This window comes from Colobus angolensis, unplaced genomic scaffold, assembly GCF_000951035.1.
Source record: "Colobus angolensis palliatus isolate OR3802 unplaced genomic scaffold, Cang.pa_1.0 Scaffold121, whole genome shotgun sequence".
Taxonomy (NCBI): Eukaryota; Metazoa; Chordata; class Mammalia; order Primates; family Cercopithecidae; genus Colobus; species Colobus angolensis.
In genome coordinates, this window is record NW_012113253.1 from 7,891,046 (window position 1) to 7,913,327 (window position 22,282).

General features: G+C 38.2%; 1 protein-coding gene across 1 annotated transcript in view; it reads right to left on the reverse strand.

Moving 5' to 3' along the window:
* The window catches only part of SPAG1 (sperm associated antigen 1), an 87,934-nt gene that overhangs the window by 57,586 nt on the left and 8,066 nt on the right, over nt 1–22,282 (reverse strand). The window contains exons 3-8 of the mRNA XM_011931959.1: nt 21,605–21,764; nt 9,650–9,775; nt 4,508–4,569; nt 3,877–3,983; nt 2,860–2,965; nt 354–484 (exon numbers count right to left, since the gene is read on the reverse strand). Of these exons, the coding sequence (XP_011787349.1) occupies nt 354–484; nt 2,860–2,965; nt 3,877–3,983; nt 4,508–4,569; nt 9,650–9,775; nt 21,605–21,764 (692 nt within the window). The remainder of the gene's footprint in view (nt 1–353; nt 485–2,859; nt 2,966–3,876; nt 3,984–4,507; nt 4,570–9,649; nt 9,776–21,604; nt 21,765–22,282) is intronic.

Sequence of the window (22,282 nt, forward strand, 5' to 3'; positions counted from 1 at the left end):
GTCTCACCTCGGCCTCCCGAAATTCTGGGATTATAGGTGTGAGCCACTGTGCCTGGCCGAGATACTTCTCTTTTATTTTATTTTTGTTGTTGGTTTTTTGTTTACTGAGATACTTCTTAAAAATATATATGTATTTTATTAAATCCTCTGGGATTATTAGCTACTTCCGTACAAATAATCAGGGACTTAACTTACAAGTTAAACTTAAAGGCAACTTTGTGAAGTTGGTGATTCACATACAAAAATTTGAGTTTATCTGAAATATTTTTAATGTAAATATTGCAAGTATCTACGAATGGCCCTTATTAATGGGTCCTGCTGTAAATGTAAAATAATTCTATACTATTTTTTACCCTTTATGTTTCCAGGTTCTAACTCCAAGACCTTTTCACAATCCTGAAAAGCACTATTCCAGTTCTGTAATTTGATTTCTGCTTGAGCTCGATTGTTATAGGCAACTACAGTGGGAAGCGCCGATATGCTCCTAGAAAAGAAACCGTTACTGGCAACAAGCAAGCCTAAGGTAAACACAAGAATGTAGAGAAATTCAGCTTAAGTTACACATAAAACAATTATAACCTGTGTATGGGCTGAATGGTATCCACCAACATTCATATGTTGAAGTCCTAACCCCACAGTATCTCAGAACATGACTGTATTTGGAGATAGGGTCTTTAAAAAGCTAATTAAGGTGAAATGAAGTCATGAGAGGGGGCCCTGATCCCATAAAAGTGGTTTCCTTATAATAAGAAGATATTCGGACATACATGTATGGACAGACTGTAAAGTCACAGGGAGAAGACGGCCACCTAGAAGCCAAGGAGAGAGGCCTTGAAAAAACCAACCCTATTAGCATCTTGATCTCAAACTTCCAGCCTCCAGAAGTGTGAGAAAAGAAGTATCTCTCGTTTAAGCCGCTCAGTCTGTGGTACTTTGTTACGGCAACCTTTGCAAACGAATATAGCGTATATTATCAAAAATAATAAAATACAATTCTACAAGCATACTAAATCAATATTTAAACAGATGCTTAAACATCCAGTAAATAGCCTTAAAGTTAACTCAGGCTTTAGAGGCATTATGGGAATTTAAATACTCATAGATCTGGAATCTGAGCTTTAGTTACTGGAATTAAAATGAAGGTAGAAAAAGATAAATATCTATAGATCACCTTAAAAAAAACCGTTGATGTCAGTTAATATCAAATATCAAATACCAAACACATATTTTGGAGCCAGACTTGGTGGCTCACCCCTGTAATCTCAGCACTTTGGGAGACCAAGCTGGGAGCATGGCTTGAGGCTAGGGGTTCGAGACTAGCCTGGGCAACATAGTGAGATCCTGTCTCTACAAAAAAAATACAAGAGAAAATTATCCACATGTGGTGGCTCACACCTGTAGTCCCAGCTGTTCTCAGGAGGCTGAGGTGGGAGGATCCCTTGAGCCCAGGAGTTTGAGGCTGCAGTGAGCTATGATCATACCACTGCACTCTTGCCTGGATAACAGAGTGAGACCCTGTCTCAAAAAAAAAAAAGAATCTGCCTAAGGTCAGAAAGTGGTAGTCTGAATTCCCTTAACCACTATACTATGCTGCTTTAATTCTTCAACTACATGACTCCTCATAAAAGAAGAAAAGAGTTTTGCAACCTGTAATAGACAAGAGACTCTCTGGTATAAATCTACAAGAAAAGAAAGAACAGTTATCAAGACTGACATCCACCTGCCTGAACAGGGGAGGCTGTACTGAATGAATGATCCATCATATATCCTCTTTACCTCATGTCTTCATTTAAACAGTCTGAGAAAACTTCTTTAGAGACATCAACAACATTGAAAAAAAATCTATCTTATTTCCAAAGGTGGAAAAAAGACTGTACAGAGTTTAGGGTTAAGGTGGCATTGGTGATTCTATAAGAACAGTTTATCTGTAACAACATTTTAAAAACTTAGTCTACTTTCATAGGCTGTTAAGAACTTCAGAAGTTCATATACATACTTACTGAACATCTACTATGAACCAGGTACTTTGTTGGGCCTTGGGGATACAATGATGTAAAAATCCTTGACAAATGGGTTCTGCTCTTACAAATCTTACATTCTAGTTATTATCAAATCACACAAGCTTAAATTATACTTCTGACAAGTGCTACAAAGGAGAGGTAAGACTGCTATAAGAGCCTATAAATTGGGAGGTGAAGTGGGTGGGGTGGGATGGAGATTTAACCTAGTTTGGAAGGTCAAGTAAGACTTCTCCAAAGAAGTAAGGTGAAGACTAAGATCTGAAGGATAAATCAGAATTAACTAGATAATGGGAGGAGGGAAGAACATTTTTTTTTTCTTATTTTTCTTTTCTCTTTCAAAGGCTAGTCAAGTGAAACGGTGGGAGTGGAGAAGGAACAGGAAATCTGTATCTGGTTGTGATCAATTAGTTGTAAACACCACTGTACTCAGATCAGCCATGGGAAAAGCATTTTTGATGGAGGACCTAACATGTGCAAAGGTCCTGTGGTAGGAAGGAGCACCACAAATACCAGAATTAAATCCAGGCAGTCTACAGTAGAACCTAAGTTATTCACTTCTATATCATATGGGCCTTCTGTTGAATTCCTGTCAGACGGCTTCTATTTTCTCTGCAAGATAGGAAGTTAAGTCCTCTGTCAAAAGTAGGAGTGGAGTGGGAGCTTAAAGGTTTGAGAAAAGTATTGAAAAAATAGGAGAAACACAAGTGAATATATGGTAAATCACAAGTACAATACATTGAGAGATTCTGACATAGACTTTCGCTTATTTATGTTTCAACAATTAAAACATTATCATTTTTTAAAAGGCAAGTTTAAACCACAACAAACATCTGCTCGCCTGGTATAATACATCACTGCTTCTTCATAATCTCCTGAGTTGAAAGCTTCGTTTCCTTTCTCCTTTTCATGAATGGCAAGAAAATCCTTTTCTTTCTCAGTTAGACCTAGAAATAAATGTTATCTGCTATATGTAAACATATAATTTAACAGAATTTTTAAAGTTTAAATCTAAGAATGCTTATTTTAACAGAAGCAGAAGAGAGCAGAAAGATCATAAAATAAACAAAAGAAAATAAAAGGTTCCTTAAGCTTAGTGATGTTTTCTTTTTAAATCATTCACAAGTTTTGAGGATTCAGAATTCTTTTAATGATTGATTTTGTTTTACTTTATAGGTGCCATTCATCTGTTGACTACAAACAAAAACAAATAGACTGCTCCATCTTTTTGTTTTGAAGCAAATAGAAAACAATTTGAAGAATTTGGAGGAAAAAGAGGATTGGAAAAAAAGGAATTACAAACAAATGAATTACAGTAAGAAAAATAGGTTTATATATATATATATATATATCTTTTTTTTTTTTTTTTTGAGACAGAGTCTCCCTCCGCCCCCCCGGCTGGAGTGCTGTGGACGGATCTCTGCTCACTGCAACCTCCGCCTCCTGGGTTCCAGTGATTCTCCTGCCTCAGCCTTCCCGAGTAGCTGGGACTACAGGTGACCGCCACCTTGCTCGGCTAATTTTTTGTATTTTTTAGTAGAGACGGGGTTTCACCGTGTTAGCCAGGATGGTCTCGATCTCCTGACCTCGTGATCCGCCCGTCTCGGCCTCCCAAAGTGCTGGGATTACAGGCTTGAGCCACTGCACCCGGCCTATATTTTAAAGTCTTACTACATTTAAAAATTAAGTGGGTAAAAGAGAGAAGCAAATTTGTTGAATGGTCAACTGTTGGAGAAAATCCATAAACTTTTCACGGTAATCCGTGCAGTACTCAAAGACAATGTCTTCTAGATTGACAGTTTTTATTATAATTCAAAAACTTTAAAGACTACTAAATTATTATTTTTTCTCCAATTACCTGCTGTATCTATTCTTGTCTCAATTTTAGACAAGTGTGACTTGTCTATTACCGTCTTTTCTTTGTAATCTTCATCAATTTTCAAACACTCCTTTTCCACGTCAAATCTTAAATGAAAGAACAATAAAAACCAAAAGAAGGACAATACAGGCAAGAAAACAAATGTATTATTGATATTCTTATATTTGTACAAGTATGCCTTTGGATCCATATTCAAAGATATGCAGTAACTTTATAGTTCAAGTCATCTGAGTTCCTTCTTAAGAAAACATACAATTTAGTGAGAGCTTAAACGTTAATCAAATCTAAACTGGTCAGAACTTTGAAATTAAAATTGTGACTAACTTATCTCAATTTTACATTTTTGTTCTTTTATAGTTTGGATGGGTATAAAAATTACATTAGTCTTTTTTTGGTTGGTTTTATAAAAAAAAAAAGGATATAGTAGTTTTTTATGTACTGAAAAAAACATCAAAAGGGCTGAGGCCAGATATTCTCAGTACTCTATTGAAGTAATTTGGTATTCTTGACATGTTCAGGTTTATAATAATTATTTAAGAAATTACTGCAGTATTTTGTGGTAGATAACTTTTTTAGTGATACATTTTATACAAAGACATGTAAAACATACTTATCCCATTCCGCATAATCCCTTGGAGTTTTCTTTTTAGTTGGTCTTTTAGAACATTTTTCCTAAAAGAATAAAATCATATTTTATGAGATATATTTAATATAAGATTATCAGGTTTTACTGTAAATGCAATGTAAAGTATTGGGTTAACATATACAAATGGAGGCCAGATGCAGTGGCTCATGCCTGTAATCCCAGCACTTTGGGAGGCTGAAGTGGACAGATCACTTGAGGCCAGGAGTTCCAGACCAGCCTGGCCAACGTGGAGAAATGCCGTCTCTACTAAAAATACAAAAATTAGCTGGGCATGATGGCGCATGCCTGCAATCCCAGGTACTTGGAGGTTGAGGCATGAGAACTGCTTGAACCTGGGAGGTGGAGGTTGCAGTGAGCAGAGATTGAGCCACTATACTCCAGCCTGGGTGACAAAGCAAGACTGTCTCAAAAAAATAAAATAAAGATATACAAATGGAATGGATAAGAAAAATAGGTACCCTGGAAGTTACTATAACTTCAGCATTAAAGTTATTAAGAATTTTAAATTTGTAGTTAATTCTGGGGACAATCTATAGGTTTTTAAGTATATATATATATATATAATTTTAAAACTTATATGTGAATATGATTATTACTGATTTTCTTATAATAAAAAAGTACTAAATTCTGATTCATTCTTTTCAAACCTAGGCATTGGAGAAACAAGAATAACTGCTATGTTAGTCAGAAGTTTGCAATGACAGTAATCTGATTTGGAATAATTACATTAAAAAAGAAGAAATTATCAGCTTATATAACTAAACTGATGGAAGAGCAGGGGTATTGCTGGATGAGGGGATTCCTATGCCCTTTCTCCAGCTCTCCATGTCCCTCCCAGTCTCTGCTCCTCTCTACCTACTGATTTCACTTTCCCTGATGGGTACTTGCTTTCTTTATGTGGCAGGAAACATCACCACAAGCATTCTGGAATTATAACCTCACAGCTCTCTCCACCAGAGGAAAAGGAGAGTGACTCTTCTCTCTGTCTTCAGTTAGAGAAATTCCAAGGAAGAACTGATTGGCTAGCTTGGGTCATGGGCCCATCTTGACCAAGCACTAACAGTGGCCCAAAGTAGCCACATTCCCACTGCTGAAGACAGAGGGCAGGTTCTGCACCGGAACAGAATGAGAGAAAGGCAAACAATAGCCATAATGCTCACCAATAATCAGTCTCCGAGAGAAGGTACAATTTTTTGCTAGATAAGTACTAAGGAATATTAACTTTAAAATATTTATCTATATAGTCTGAAGAAAGGGAAGTATAGCAGAATTTATAATAATAAAGTAGTTGCTGATTTGTTTTTAAACTGTTACATATCTTCATTCTCATTAGGCTCAGGTTTGCTAATAGCAATACTAGGAACTATATAAACCACATAAATGAGTACTATGCAGTCCTTACAGGCTCAAAAAGTCTCATTTGATGCTTGCACTCGATTTCCTGCTCATCAAGACAATGTTCTCAATGCTAAGATGATGTTATGGGTTGAATTGTGTCTCCCAAAATAGTATGATGAAGTCCTAACCCCGGTACCTGTGAATGAGACCTTATTTGGAAATACAGTCTTTGCAATATAATCAAGTGAAGATGAAGTCATTAGGGTGGGCCCTAATCCAGTATGACTGTGTCCTTATAAAAAGAGGAGAAGAAGTTCCAACAGAAGGAAGCTGGCGGTGTGAAAATGAAAACAGAGCTTAGAGTTGTACCGCTACAAGCCAAGGAAGGCCAGGGCTTCCCAAAGCTGGAAGAGCCAAAGAAGGATCTTCCCTTACAGGTTTTGGAGGAAGCAAGGCCCTGCCAATACCTTGATTTTGTACTTCTAGCCCCTAGAACTGTGAAAGAATACATTTCTGTTGTTTTATGCCAACCACTTCCTGTGGTATTACGGCAGCCCTAGGAAACTAATACAAATGGTATCACTTAGTTTCAAAAGGCATTGATGCGAAATCAGGGGTATTTAATATTCATACATGGCTCTCAAATACCTACCTGTGACAAAAAATATCCCCCTTTAGGGATCAAGAAATGGACATGAATTGGCTTGACTATGGTACGCATTTCAAACTGTGTAGATATATCAAAACATCACATTGTACACCATAAATATATGCAAGTGTTATCAATTATAACTGAATAAAGAAGAAAAAAATTTCAATAAATAAAAAAATGAATGTGGAGCAATAAAAGTCTCAAGACATGGACTCAGTATATGGGATAAAATCTAATGTGTAATATTATATTTGGATATTTTAAGAAGGCAATGCTTTCTGACTTTGAAAGATTGGGACATGTGCCTTCTACGTATTCTCATAACACTGCATATTTACTGTCATAATCCATTATATGCTACAGCAGTGGGGCTCAAATTTTTCAGTATCATGACACTCTCACACTCCTCAAAATTATCGGTCATTGGAGTTATACAGATTTTCCAAATATTCACAGATTTCATTATACAATTTTATAAATCACAGTTTGTTAATATCCACATGGAGCTCATCAAAAAAGACTTTCAGGTATGTTAAATAAAATTTATAGGAGGTCAGTGATTTGGACTAAGCTCCTGCACTAGGCCCCAACAGACTAAAATGTAGTCACTGGTGCTAAAGTTCCACATCACCAAACCAAAATTAACTTGCTTATCTGACTAGAGAAATCAAAAGACATAGATAATAACCAAATTTCTGCTTTAACCCTTATAAGGAAAATAACCTGTTGTTAAATAGTCTACTTTTTGTATTCCTTGTCCCTGCTCAAGCTACCTTATAAAAACCAGCTGTTCTGCCATGGCCATTGGAGCACATTTTCTAAATTTTTAGAGGAGATGTCATCCTGATTCACGAATTGTTAATATAAGCCAATTAGATATTGAAATTTGTTGTAATGTTGTCCTTTGACAAGTATCCCCCTTAAGGGCTATTTTCTGTCACAAGCAGAAATTTGAGAAACACATAATATCTAAATTATTAGATATTATTATATTATACTAAATATTTAATACCTAAAGTCCTAATTTGCACTTTGTTTTTAGAGACAGGGTCTTGCTCTGTTGCCCAGACTGGAGTACAGTGGTGTCATCATGGCTCACTGCAGCCTTGACCTCCAGGGCTCAAGCAATCCTCTTACCTCAGTCTCCTGAGTAGCTAGAACTACAACTACAGGCATGTGCCACCACACCACACTAATGAAAAAAAAAAAAGTTTTGTAGAGATGGGGTCTCACTCTGTTGCCCAGGCCTCGAACTCCTGGGCTCAAGTGATCCACCCGCCTTGGACTCCCAAAGTGCTGGGATTACAGGCATGAGCCACTGCCCCACTTGCCTGGACCTAATTTGCACTTGAAAGCTCAGATTTGCTTACTAGCAGCAAATACTGTGAGTTGTTCTCCTTAAAGTGACAGGCCTGCTTCATTCACTTTCAACAAAATTGTTGCCGAAATCCCAAGTCTGAATAATGACAGTTTGTCAACCATTATTTCAAGTAAAAACAGCGTTCCAGGAAAACGTGGCTATGCATCATATCATAACCATCATATTTCACTATGCAGGGAAGTGCTTTCTGCATACTTCTCACTTTGTCACACAAAATACTAAAAGGACATGTCCTAGAAGTTCAAGATCTAACAAAGTAAATATTCTATTATTTTATTAAAGGTATTTTTAAGTAATATTGGAATTTGTTTTTACTGTATGTACAGTGTGGTGCCTGCCTTGCTTCATGTTAAAGCAACAGCAGCTTTATCCTCAGGGCAAATGCCAACACAGTGACAAGGACAAAGCACTAGTATTATTTTCAAAATAGCACTTACTTTCTGGATCCCCTGGAAGAATCTCTGGGACTTTAAGGGCTTCCTAGACTATACTTTGAGAACTACCGTACCACTAGTCCGTCCACCCCATTGCTCCTTCAACAATGCTTATTCATTGTTATATTTTCAGGGCACAGTCTTAGTACACAAGGACTATTCTTTTTTTTTTTTTTTTTGAGACAGAGGAGACAATCTCAGCTCGCTGCAACCTCCATCTCCTGGGTTCAAACAATTCTCGTGTCTCAGCCTCCCAGGAAGCTGGGATTACAGGCACATGCCACCACACTTGGCTAATGTTTTTGCATTTTTAGTAGAGATGGGGTTTCACCATGTTGGCCAGGCTGGTCTTGAACTCCTGGCCTCAAGTAATCCATCCATCTCAGCCTCCCAAAGTGCTGGGATTACAGGCGTGAGCCACCATGCCCGACCGACTATTCAATAAATACAATTTCATCGATTGTGGACAGTGGCATCCTCACCAGATTACTGTACACCTCAGTTACCTACATAATTCCTAATGAGGAGTAAAAAGATCCAGGAAGGTAAATTATCAGAGAGCAGAGTGATGAAGAGCCATAGATATTTTTAAAATAAAATTGATTCAAAGAAAAGATGAGAATAACAAGAATGAGTTAACCTAGAAATGAAAAGACTTGAGGAGTCATCTGAGAAATTACAAGGTCAGATGGATGCTAGGAAACCCAGTTTCAATCTAAAGTTAAATAGAATGGGCCTGGAACTTCAACAGGCCCCTTCTGTATGGAACCCACGGATTAAAAAGGAGAGGTCTATGTGACAAAATAGGGACCAACCACAGAGAAATGGGAATAAGGGGAAAAAAACATGCACTAAATAGAGGAATGACATTTACAAGTACTGAAAGTATCTGTTCACTGTTTTAAATCCATAATTAAATTATGTAATATGATATATCCTCTGTAGCCCTACTAGATATATATATAATTGTTCCCTGAAATTTTCACACACTGAATCAGACCTTTTGCTCTCATCAAAATTGGACAGAAGAGACAGGGCATATATTAAAAAAAAAAAAGACTAAAGGCAGTAAATAAGCCCCAGATGCAAGACTTCAGAGGAAAAAACTGTTTCATTTTGATCTCCAAGTAATGAGATACAGCCTAGTAAAGAAGGTGATAGTTCCCAGCCAGCTGAACAAACTCCCCAACTCTCCTAGAGGACATCACACATAGGCTGCTCCGATTAAACTGAGATTGTCCCTTAATAAACAGCAACAATCCTCTCCCACTACCACCCACAAAGATATCAAAAAGGCCTACCTTGCCAACATGAAGACAGCTCTTTGAACCACGAACTGGAGGCAAATTATCTTTCATTGCTGGAAATGTCTCGGTTTCATGAAAGTGCATTTTATCTTCTTCTTTTTTAATTTCCGATACCCAACTCTGAGAATAGAGAAAAAGGTAAATATATAGTTTGAAATAATTATAACCAAGCATAAGAAAGAACTATAGCTGACCCTTGAACAATGCAAGTTTGAACTGCATGGGTCTACTTATATGTGGATTTTTTTCAGTAAAAATATTGGAAAAATATTTGGAGATTTGTGATAGTTTGAAAAAACTCACAGATGAATTAGAAATATCAAAAAATTAAGATAAAGTTAGGTATTTCATGAATGCATAAAATATATGTAGATATTAGCCTAGTTTATCATTTACTACAATAAAGTATACACAAGTTATAAAAAGTTAAAATTTATCAAAACTTACCCACACAAACACTTACAGACCATAAATAGCACCATTCACAGTAAAGAGAAATATAAAAAAAAGACATAAGGATGCAGTATTAAATCATAACTGCATAAAACTGACTGTATTACACACTACAATACATAATAATTTCACAGCCACCTCCTGTTGCTGTTGTTGTAAGCTTTAAGTTACAAGTATCTGCTTAAAATGCCTTGTGACACTAGTCATCTCTGCAGAAGCAGTTTGTCTCTAGTAAACTGCATCTTGTCATAAAAAGTGATCTCTCACAGTTCTCACATATTTTTATGATGTTTAGTGCAACACTGTAAACCTTAAATAACACCATGGGACCCATACGAAGTGTCACTAGTGATGCTGGAAGTGCTCCCAAGAAGCAGAGAAAACACATGATATTACAAAAGAAAAAGTTGAATTGCTTGATATGTGCCAGAGATTAAGATCTGGCATAAGCTACATTTGCAGTTGCCCACCATTTCAAAATAAATGAATCCAGAATAAGGACCACTGAAAAAAAAAGAAAGAAAAGAAAAAAGAGGGAGAAGAGAGGGAGAGAAAAGGGGGAGGGAAAGGGAGAGAGGAAGAGGGTAGGGGGAGAGGGAGGGGGAGGGGGAAAGGAAGAGGGAGGAGAGGAGAGGAGAGGGAAATTTATGAGGCCATCATTGCATCACTGCGGCTACACCATCAGGTGCAAAGACTTTGCACTTCTTGTGAAATGCCTTTTTATCTTGTATTGAAAATGCAGCCTTCATGTGGGTGCAAGATTGATGTAAGGAAGACATTCCTGGCTGGGCGTGGTGGTTCACTCCTGTAATGCCAGCACTTTGGAAGGCCGAAGCGGGCAGATCACTTGATGTCAGGAGTTCCAGACCAGCCTGGCCAACGTGGTGAAACTCCGTCTCTACTAAAAATACAAAATTAGCCAGGCGTGGTGGCGGCCGCCTGTAATCCTAGCTACCGGGGAGTCTGAGGCAGAAGAATTGCTTGAACCCCGGAGGCGGAGGTTGCAGTGAGCCGAGATGGTACCACTGCACCCCAGCCTGGGCGACAGAGCAAGACTCAGTCTCAAAAAAAAAAAAAAAAAAAGAGAAAAAGAAAGACATTCCTATAGATTCTAATATGATTCCAGAAAAAGCAAAGTCACTATATGACAACTTAAAGCAAAAGAAGATGATGAACCTATAAAGCTGAAGAATTGAATGCCAGCAAAGGATGGTTTGAATTTTAGAAAAAGGTTTGGCTTTTAAAATGTCAAGAGAACAGGAGAAGCAGCTTCTCCCAACCAAAAGGCAGCAGACAAGTTTCCAGGTGCCATTGAGAAAATCACTAAAGAGAAAGAATATCTGTCTGAGCAGATTTTTAATGCAGACAAAAGTGCTGTATTCTAGGGAAAAAAAAAATGCCACAAAGGATATTTATTAGTAAGGAACAGAAGCAAGCACCAGGATTTAAGGCAGGAAGGGAAAGGGAAACTCAACTATTTTGTGCAAACGCAGTTGGGTTTATGATCAGGACTGACTTTATCTGTAAAGCTGCTAACCCTCAAACCTTGAGGGGAAAAGATAGATATCAGCTGCCAGTCTTTTGACTGTACAGCAAGAAGGCCTATTCAAGAACCCTTTTTCTGTATTGGTTCCATCAATGCTTTGTTCCTGAAGTCAGGATGTACCTTGCCACTAAGTGACTGTCTTTTGATGTTGGACAATGTCCCAGGCCACCCAGAACCCCATGAGTTCAAGACCAAAGGGGTCAAGTGGTCTACTTACCCCAAAACAACATCTCTAATTCAACCTCTAGATCAGGGGGTCACAAAGATCTTTAAGAACTTTACTGCATGCCAGCCAGGCGCAGTGGCTCACGCCTGTAATCCCAACACTTTAGGAAGCCAAGGCGGGTGGATCATGAGGTCAGGAGATTGAGACCATCCTGGCTAACATGGTGAAACCCCATCTCTACCAAAAATAAAAAAAAAATTAGCTGGGCATGGTGGTGGGCACTTATAGTCCCAGCTACTCGGGAGGCTGAGGCAGAAGAATGGTGTGAACTCAGGCGGCGGAGCTTGCAGTGAGCCACTGCACTCCAGGCTGGGTGACAGAGCAAGACTCCGTCTCAAAAAAAAAAAAAAAAAAAGAACTTCACTGCATGCCCTACTCTATGGAAAGGACTGTCAACACTACAGAAGAGAACCCTGATAGAACATCATGAACGTCTAGAAGGATTACACCATTGAAAATGCCATCATTATTATAGAAAAAGCCATTAAGCCAGGAGTGGTGGCACATACACCTGTAGCCCCGGTTACTCAGGAGGCTGAGGCAGGATGATCACTTGAGCCCAAGAATTGTAGCTGTATTGTGTGCTATGACCCTGCCTGTGAATAGCCATTGCATTCCAGCCCTGGCAACATGGCAAAATCCCATCTCTAAGAAAAAAAAAAAAAGCCATGAAATAATAAATCCAAGCTAGAAAAAAACTGTCCAGATGTTGTCCAGGATTTCATAGGATTTACAATAGAGCAAATCAAGGAAATCATAAAAGAGATTATGAATATGCCAAAAAAAAGTTGGGGGTGAAGTGTTTCAAGATATGGATGTTGGAGAAATTCAAGTGCTAATGCCACACCACAGTAATTAACAGAAGATGACTTCATGAAGGTAAGTGCTTCTGAACCAGTGCCAGACAATGAGAAGACGTAGAAGAAGCAATGCCAGAAAATAAACTAACATTAGACACTCTGGCAGAAGGGCTCCTATTACTCAAGACTGTTTTTGACTTCTTTCACAACATCTATCCTCTGTGATATGGGGACTAAAACTAAAGCAAACGGTAGAAGAAGGATTGGTACCATATAGTAACATTTTTAGAGAAATGAAAAAGCAAAAGACAGAAATTATGATTGATTTCTACAAAGTTACACCAAGTACACCTGCCTCTCATGCCTCACCTGCCTCTCCTTTCATCTCCTCCACCTCTTCCATCTCTGCTACCCTTGAGACAGCAAAACCAACACCTCCTATGCCTCCTCCTCCTCAACCTACTTAATGTGATGATGATGAGGATGAAGACCTTTATGATGATCCACTTCCACTTAATGCATAGAAAATGTATCTTCTCTTCCTTAGGATTTTCCTAATAATATTTTCTTTTCTCTAGCTTACTTTATTGTAAGAATACAGTATATAATCTATATAACATACAAAATATATGTTAATCAACTGTTTATGTTATTGGTAAGGCTTTCAGTCAACAATAGACTATTAGTAGTTAAGTTCTGGGGGAGTCAAAAGTTGTAAGTAGATTTTTGACTGTAAAGGGAGCCAGTGCCCCTAACTCCTTGTGTTGTTCAAGAGTCAACTATATTTATCATAGTTTCCTATGAGTCAATTTTTTAGACAATGTGATCTTGCCATCCTCACTATCTGGAACATACTTCGTACCTTTTCTTTTTAAATTGTGGTAAATATGCATAACATAATAAAATTGGCCATCTTAACAGTTTTTAAGTCTACAGTTCAGTCTTGTTAAGTATATATACATTGTTGTTGCCCTTCCTACTTTTATTTATCTTGCAAGACCTTATTCATCATTCTTTTCAGCAAGATTTCCCAGAACTTCCTAGTTGGGCTAAAAGTGTTTCTCCTCCATAATATATTAGCATAAATATTTAAAAATCATCTATTGTTATTCTCTCTTCTTACACTGTAAATTCCTTGAGGGCAGGGCCTATGTCTTAATTTCATCTTTGTGATTCAGTGTCTGACATATAGTAGGTTCTTAATGTTTATTAAATTGTCACAGGTGCCAGAAAAAAAATTGAGTAAGATATTTATTATCCGTGAAATAGTATTACTTATTATTCAGAAAAGATGTATTGAGAGTTCTAATATTTGTTAGACACTCTTAAAAGCACTGGGATACAGCAAAAAAAAAAAAAAAAAACTATATTATCTGTCCTATCTGTATATAGAAGGCAGGGAGGGTGAAAAAGGGCAAAGAGGAGAAATATGAGAAGAAAAAGAAAAGCAGTAAGGTTAGAATGGTAAAAGATAAGAGGAAGATTTATAGAGGAGGAAGGGAGCAAGAAAGAATGGAGAAAAGGGGACAAGTGACAAAGTATGAAAGAAAGGCAAGTGAAAAGGAGACTAACTTGCGAAGTGACCAACAGGAGTTCTAGACCAGCCTGGGCAACATAGCAAGACCCATGTCTCTACAAAAAAATTAGCTGAGTGTGGTGGTGAATGCCTGTAATCCCAGCTACTTGGGAGAATGAGGAGGATCACTTGAGCCCAAGAGTTCAAGGCTGCAGCGAGCTATGATTGTGCCACTGCACTCCAGCCTGGGTGACAGAGCAAGACCCCATCTCAAAAAAAAAAAAAAAAAAGTGGTCAAGAAGAGCAAAGACACACAATGGGGAAAAACATAGGCTCTTCAACTAAAATCAAGCTGTCTACATCCTGAAAACAAGGCCAAAAAGTCTGGACATAAAGTGCTATTTTTGACTGGTAGATTAATTACCATATTTTTGAGCTCAAGCCAATAAAATGAGAAGGCTGAAAGTTTAAAAAGCAGCATTATAAGTTACAGAATGCATATACCTCAACATTGTTTTTAGATGTTTTAAAATCGTTTTTAACCCCAGAAAAATATAAATAAAATAAAGTAAACAAAAAAACCGGTTCTCCAGAATCTGTGAGATACATATATTTTATATACATATGCACACACACACATATATACACACATACACACACATACATATATACACACACACATATATATATGTATATATATATTTTTTTTTCTTTATTTTAGGCAGAGTCTAGCTCTGACTCCCAGGCTGGAGTACAATGGTGCAATCTTTGCTCACTACAACCTCCACCTCCTGGGTTCAACTGACTCTCATGCCTCAGCCTCCTGAGTAGCTGGGATTACAGGCATGCACCACCACACCTGGCTGATTGTTTGTATTTTTAGTAGAGACAGGGTTTCACCATGTTGGCCAGGGTGGTCTCGAACTCCTGACCTTAGGTGATCCGCCCTCCTCAGCCTCCCAAACTGCTGGGATTACAGGCATGAGCCACTCATGCCCAGCCCAAAAATAATTTCTTAAGCAAAATGAAACTGAAGAAACTCTAAGAAAATATAAGTAAATATATATCTGGTGGAGAGCAAACCTTCCTAACTATAAAAGCTGATGAAAAGATCTTAAAGAATAAAATTAAGAGGATAGCATAAAAATTTTAAAAAATAAAAAACACCACACACAACATTTAAAAGGTAAACAACAAGCTAGAGGAAAATTTACAATATACAGTACAGAACTCTTAAAAAACAATGAGAAATACATTAATAGAAAAAAACACAAAAATTAGCTGGGCGCGGTGGCACGTGCCTGTAATCCCAACTCCTCGGGAGGCTGAGGTAGGAGCATCACCTGAACCAGGGAGGCACAGGACAGTGATTATTGAAAGAAAGGGGAACAAATAAGGTAAGCCCTACATTTGCTCCAACTCACTGTCTACAGTTTCCAGGCTGCAGCACAGTAAAAGTACCCAAACAGAACCCTGTGGTCTTGCTGAATTCAGCAGACAAAGTTTGGATGTTAGGGAGACCAAGACTGTGAGGTTTCAGAGGAAAAAAATATCAGAGAGGAGGAAGCTGTACAGAAAGAGAGCTCTAAAGATAACCTGAACAGCCTTGTATCTATTTGAAACATTGAATTCACAGTTAAAATCTTTCCTACAAAGAAAATCCCAGGCCTATACAGTGTCAACAGTGAACTGAAAACATTTAAGAAAGAAATAATACCAATTATATACCAACTTTTTTAGAAAACAGAAGAGGAGACAACACTTCCCAACTCCTTCTATGAGGCCAGCATTACCCTGCTACCAAAACCAAACAATGGCATTACAGGAAAATAAAACTATTGACCAATATCTCTCATGATCATAGACACAAAAACCCTTCACAGAATTTTAGCAAATCAAATCCAGGAATATATTTGTAAAAGATATATCACGACCAAGTAGAGTTTATCCCAGAATGTAAGGTTGGTATAATATTTGAAAACAATCTACATAATTTACCTTATTAACAGACTACAAAGAAAATCATCTGTTCATCTCAATAAACGCAGAAAAAGCATTTCACAAAGTTTAAAACCCATTCATGATAAAAAATTGTTATCAAACAAGGAACAGAAGAAAACTTCAACTTGATAAAGGGCATCTACACAAAATTTAAAGCTCACATTATATTTCATAGTGAAAGTCAAAATGATTTCCCTGTGAGACTGGGAAATAGGCAAGGATATCCGCTCTTACCGCTTCTACTGAACTGGAGGTTCTAGCCAGTTCGATAAGGCAAGTAAAAAAAATAAATAAATAAATGGCAGACTGGAAAAGAAGCAAATCTCTCATTTTTCACAGATGGCATGATCCTGCAGGTAGAAAATCCAATGAATCTACAAAAACATTCCTAGAACTAATCCATGAATTTAACAAAATTGCAGGATATGAAGTCAATATGAAAAAGCAATTAGATAAATATAAACTTGTACAATTAAAAATTGAAATTAAAATTAGGTATCTGGAGTAGTCAAACTTACAGGAACAGCAATAGAATGGTGGTTGCTAGGGGATAGGGGAGTGGGGAAAATGGGGAGTTGTTTAATGAGTGTAGCGTTTGCTTTGCAGAATGAAAAGGTTCTGAAGAGTGGTTGCACAACCATGTGAACATGCTTAACACTACTGAACTGTACACTTAAAACTGGTAAAGATAATACATTTCATGTAATATGTATTTCACTATAATGAAAAAAACAAACTTTCATAACTGAGGTGACAGGATGAGCAAAACACTGAAATTACAAAAATATTAACATTTATAATAGCATGAGCTACATGTAATGTTTAGGAATAAGTTTAGCAAAACTATGCAAGAACTATATACTGAAAACTATAAGACATTGCTGTAAAAAAAATTGAAGACTTAAATGAATGGAGAAATATACAATGTTCATGGATCTGAAACCTCAGTATTAAGATGTGAGTTCTTCCAAAATTGATCCATAAATTCAACACAATCCCAATTCAAACACAAGCAAGCTATTTTGTAATAAGCAAAAGACCTAAAATAGCCAAAATAGGCCGGGCGCAGTGGCTCAAGCCTGTAATCCCAGCACTTTGGGAGGCCAAGACGGGCGGATCACGAGGTCAGGAGATCGAGACCATCCTGGCTAACACGGTGAAACCCCGTCTCTACTAAAAATACAAAAAATTAGCCGGGCGAAGTGGCGGCACCTGTAGTCCCAGCTACTCGGGAGGCTGAGGCAGGAGAATGGCGTGAACCCGGGAGGCGGAGCTTCAGTGAGCTGAGATATGGCCACTGCACTCCAGCCTGAGTGACAGAGTGAGACTCCGTCTCAAAAAAAAAAAAAAAAAAGCCAAAACAACTTTTAAACAGAACAAAGGTGGAAGACTTGCACTACCTCCAGCCTCTTTTTTTTTTTCCAGCCTTTTATTACAGTAAAATTTCAAGAGTTACTGTAAAACTATTGCAATCAAGACAAGAAGGTAATAAAGATGGACATTTAATATAATGAAACATGCTACTGTGGACAGACTGCCTATCGGGTAGCCTTGCTTATCAAGGAGTATAAAATAAATAAATAAATAAATATAAAAATTAAAATAATGAAACAGAATTGAGGGAGTCAGAAATAGACACGCACATAAGATCAATTGATTCTTTTTTTTTTTTTTTGAGATAGTCTTGCTCTATCGTCCAGACTGGAGTTCAGTGGCACCATCTCAGCTCACTGCAACCTCTGCCACCTGGGTTCAAGCAATTCTTGTGCCTCAGCTTCCTGAGTAGCTGGGACTACAGGCACATGCCACCATGCTCAGCTAATTTTTGGTATTTAGTAGAGATGGGGTTTTGCCACGTTGGCCAGGCTGGTCTTGAACTCCTGACCTCAAGTGATCCACCCACCTCAGCCTCCCAAAGTGCTGGATTACAGGTGTGAGCCACTGTGCTCAGCCCAGTTGATTTTTTTAAAAAAGATTTTTTAGAGATGAGGTCTTGCTGTGTTGTCCAGCCTAGAGTTAAACAGCTATTCATAGGCTTGGTAATAGTGCACCATAGCCTAAAACTCCTGGGCTCAAGTGATCTCCTTGTCTCAGCCTCCAGAGAAACTGGGACTACAGGCATGCACCACCACACTCAGCTTTGGTCAACTGAGTTTTGACAATGGTACCAAGAAATTTAAAGATAATATTTTATTAAACGGTGCTTGAATACTTTTTGTTCAAACACCAATACAAAAATTAAAACTGATTATAGACCTAGATATAAGAATTAAAACTATAAACTTTCTAGGAGAAAAATTAGAGGTCCTGGATTAAACAAAGATTTCTTAGATAAAACACAAAAGCCCAAACAATAAAAAAAAGATTTCATCAAAAGTTAAAACTTATACTCTTCCAAAGACACTGTTAAAAAAAAATGAAAAGAGGCTGGGCGTGGTGGCTCAGACTGGTAATCCCAGCACTTTGGGAGGCCAAGACGGGCAGATCACCCGAGGTTGGGAGTTTGAGACCAGCCTGACCAATGTGGAGAAACTCCATCTCTACTAAAAATACAAAATTAGCTGGGCGTGGTGGCACATGCCTGTAATTCCAGCTACTCAGGAAGCTGAGGCAGGAGAATTGCTTGAACCTGGGAGGCGGCGGTTGCGATGAGCTGAGATTGTGCCATTGCACTCTAGCCTGGGCAACAAGAGCGAAACTCTGTCTCTAAATAAATAAATAAATAAGAAAAGATGGCTGGGCATGGTGGCTCATGCCTATAATCCCAGCACTTTGAGGGGCCAAAGCAGCCCAGGTATTCAAGACTAGCCTGGACAACATAGAGAAGCCCTGTCTCTACAATTAAAAACAAAAACAGCCAAGCATGGTGGTGCACACTTGTGGTCCCAGCTACTCTGTAGGCTGAAGTGGGAGAATTGCTTGAGTCTGGGAGGTCAAGGCTGCAGTGAGTCATGATAGTATCACTGCACTCCAGCCTGGGCAACAGAGCAATGTATCTGATAAAGAACAAGTACTTCGTAACTCAATAAGAACACAATGCAATTTTTTTTTTTAATGGGCAAAGGATGTAAAGACACTTCCCAATAGAAGTTACATGAAAAGACACTCAATGTCATTAGTCATTAGAGATACGCAAATTAAAACAAAAAAAAACCACTGGTAGAGTGGCTAAAACTAACAAAACTGACAATACTATGTGCTGACCAGGATATAAAGCAGGTGGAAATTTTATATATTGCTGTCAGGATTGCACAATGGTACAGCCACTTTGGAAAACATTTTGGCAGTTGAAACATAGTATATTTAGGGCTCAGTATTATCTAGGTTTTAGGCATCCACTGGGGGTCTTACCAAAGGTAAGTGGGTAAACAAACTGTAGGATATTCATACAATTCAATACTACTCAGCAACTCAGAGGAATGAACTATAGACACAAGCAACCACATAGATGAATCTCAGAAGCATTATGTAAGTGAAAGAAGACACACAGGAATGACAACATACTGTATGATTACATTTACACACAAGTCTAGAAAAGGCAAAACTATGCTGACAGCTCAGTGGTTGCCAAAGGCCAGGCAGTGAGGTCTGCAATGACCACAAATGGGCAAGAGAAAAGTTTTAGTAGTGATGGAAATGTTCTGTATCATATACATTTGTCAAAACTCAGTGAAATGTAAACTATAAAGTTGGTAATTTTTATGGAATATAAATTTTACCTCAATAAAGCTGATTAAAAGAAATCTGTAAATATTTAAGAAATTTAAGTGACAGATCCATGAAAGATAACTCTACTAGTAATCAAAAAATATACTACAATAGTCCTCCCCTTATCTGTAATTTTGCCTTCTGTGGTTTCAGTTACCCACAGTCAACTGCAGTCCAAAAACAGGTGAGTACAATACAGTAAGATATTTTGAGAGAAAGAGAGCTCATATTTACATAACTCTTACAACAGTATGTTGTTATAATTGTTCTGTTTTTTTAGTTATTGTTAATCTTTTACTGTGCCTAATTTATAAGTTAAATTTTATCATAGACATGCATATAGAGGAAAAAACATGGTATATTTAGGCTTCAGTACTATCTGCAGTTTTAGGCATCTACTGGGGGTCTTGGAAAGTATGCCCCAAAGATAAGAAGGGACTATGGTACTACCATTTTTTCAACTATTTAATTGACTAAAAATGATTACAGTATTCAACAAAAAGTACCTAAAAATGGGCATTTTTTTTTTTTAAATAAAGAAACCAGGTCTCTCTGTATTGTCTAGGCTGGCCTCAAACTCTTGGGTTCAAGCAATCCTCCCTGAGTAACTGGGACTATAGGCACACACCACTGCACCTGGCTTGGGCATTCTTATACACTGCTGGGGTTGATGCATGAAGGTACAAATTTTCTGAGAACATACATTTGAAAAGCCTTAAAAACATTCAAACCCTTTGATCAAACAATTTAAATTTTTTTTTCTCTCTCTCTTGCTTTTTGTTTTTAGACAGGGTCTCACTCTGTCACCTAGGCCAGAGTGCAATGACACCATCACAGCTCACGGCAGCCTCAATCTCTCAGGATAAAGCGAACCTCCTGTCTCAGCCTCCTGAATGGCTGGGACTACAGGCACATGTCACCATGTCCAGCTAAGTTTTATATTTTTGTAGAGACAGCTCTGACTATGTTGCCCAGACTGGTCTCCTGGCCTGAAGTGATCCTTCTGACTCAGCCTCCCAAAGTACTGGGATTACAGGTGGTGTGAGCAACCATACCTGACCAAGCAATTTGAATTCTAATAATTTATCCTGAGGAAATAATCAGGGAGGTGCAAAAAATAGGCCAGGCATGGTGGCTCATGCCTGTAATCCCAGCACTTTGGGAGGCCGAGGTGGGCAGATCACCTGAGGTCAGGAGTTTGAGAAGTCTGGCCAACATGGTGAAACCCCATCTCTACTAAAAATACGAAAATTAGCCAGGCATGGTGGCATGTGCCTGTAATCCCAGCTACTCGGGAGGCTGAGGCAGGAGAATCACTTGAACCCGGGAGGCAGAGGTTGCAGTGAGTCGAGGTCACACCACTGCACTCCAGCCTGGGCGACAAAGCGAGACTCCATCTCAAAAAAAAAAATTACAAATAAACATGTTTATTCAGCACTATTTATTGAAGATGATTAAATTATAGGTTTTTTAATAGGATGGAATATTATTCAGCTAATTTAAATGCACACATGTATGGACGTGCACACACACACGCAAATTTGCAATGTTCCCCTGGGTATAAAAAGCGACCAATCCTGCCTAATTGACACTAGAAGCCCTTTACGGACAAACAAGAAGCCTAGGATTTCAGATAAGTAAAGTAAACACATATACAATGTCTCAACAATATCTGTGGAAAACTGGTATTACTCTATACCTTTATATCATCATCAATTTTTTCCCATTCTTCAGCTGTAAAACTGGCTGCTGTTGCTGCTGGTTTATCTTTCCTCAAAGCTCTACTTTCAGGGGCCAAGGCTTGAAGGTGCTTTTCACAAAATTCTGTAAGTTCAGGATAACATCCTTCCTCGCCAGACCTTAAAAAGAAATAAATAAGTTTTAGAGTTAGCACCTTATTTAGGATCATCTAGACCAGTGGTTTGCAGGCTGGGTTCCATGGAGCCCTAAGGTTCTGTGGAGATCTCAAGGGCTGCTTCCCAGTCTGTTTCCTCAACCTGCACAGTCTCAATTTTTACCCATTAATCTACGGAACGATACAATGAAGAAAAAAAGGAACTTCAAAGAAACCAATTTTCATCACACACTTTAAAAATTGGATAAGGGTGAGTGGGGCGGGGTGGTCCCCAGCACCGTGGAGGAAGTGGGGCTGCTCCGCGGAGTTGGCGTGGGTTCTGGGTTCATCCCGGCACCACCACGTGAATGGGTTCCTTTAAGATCACTCTGAGGTCTGACCCGCGGCTGGCATAAAAAGTACTCTGTTCCTGAAAGTACACCTTTCACAGCAGTCTTATAGTTTGCAACAGAAGAATTTCAAGTTCCTGCTCCAAGAAGTGCAATTATTATCAATGATGGAATATGAATAAATCCCGTACAG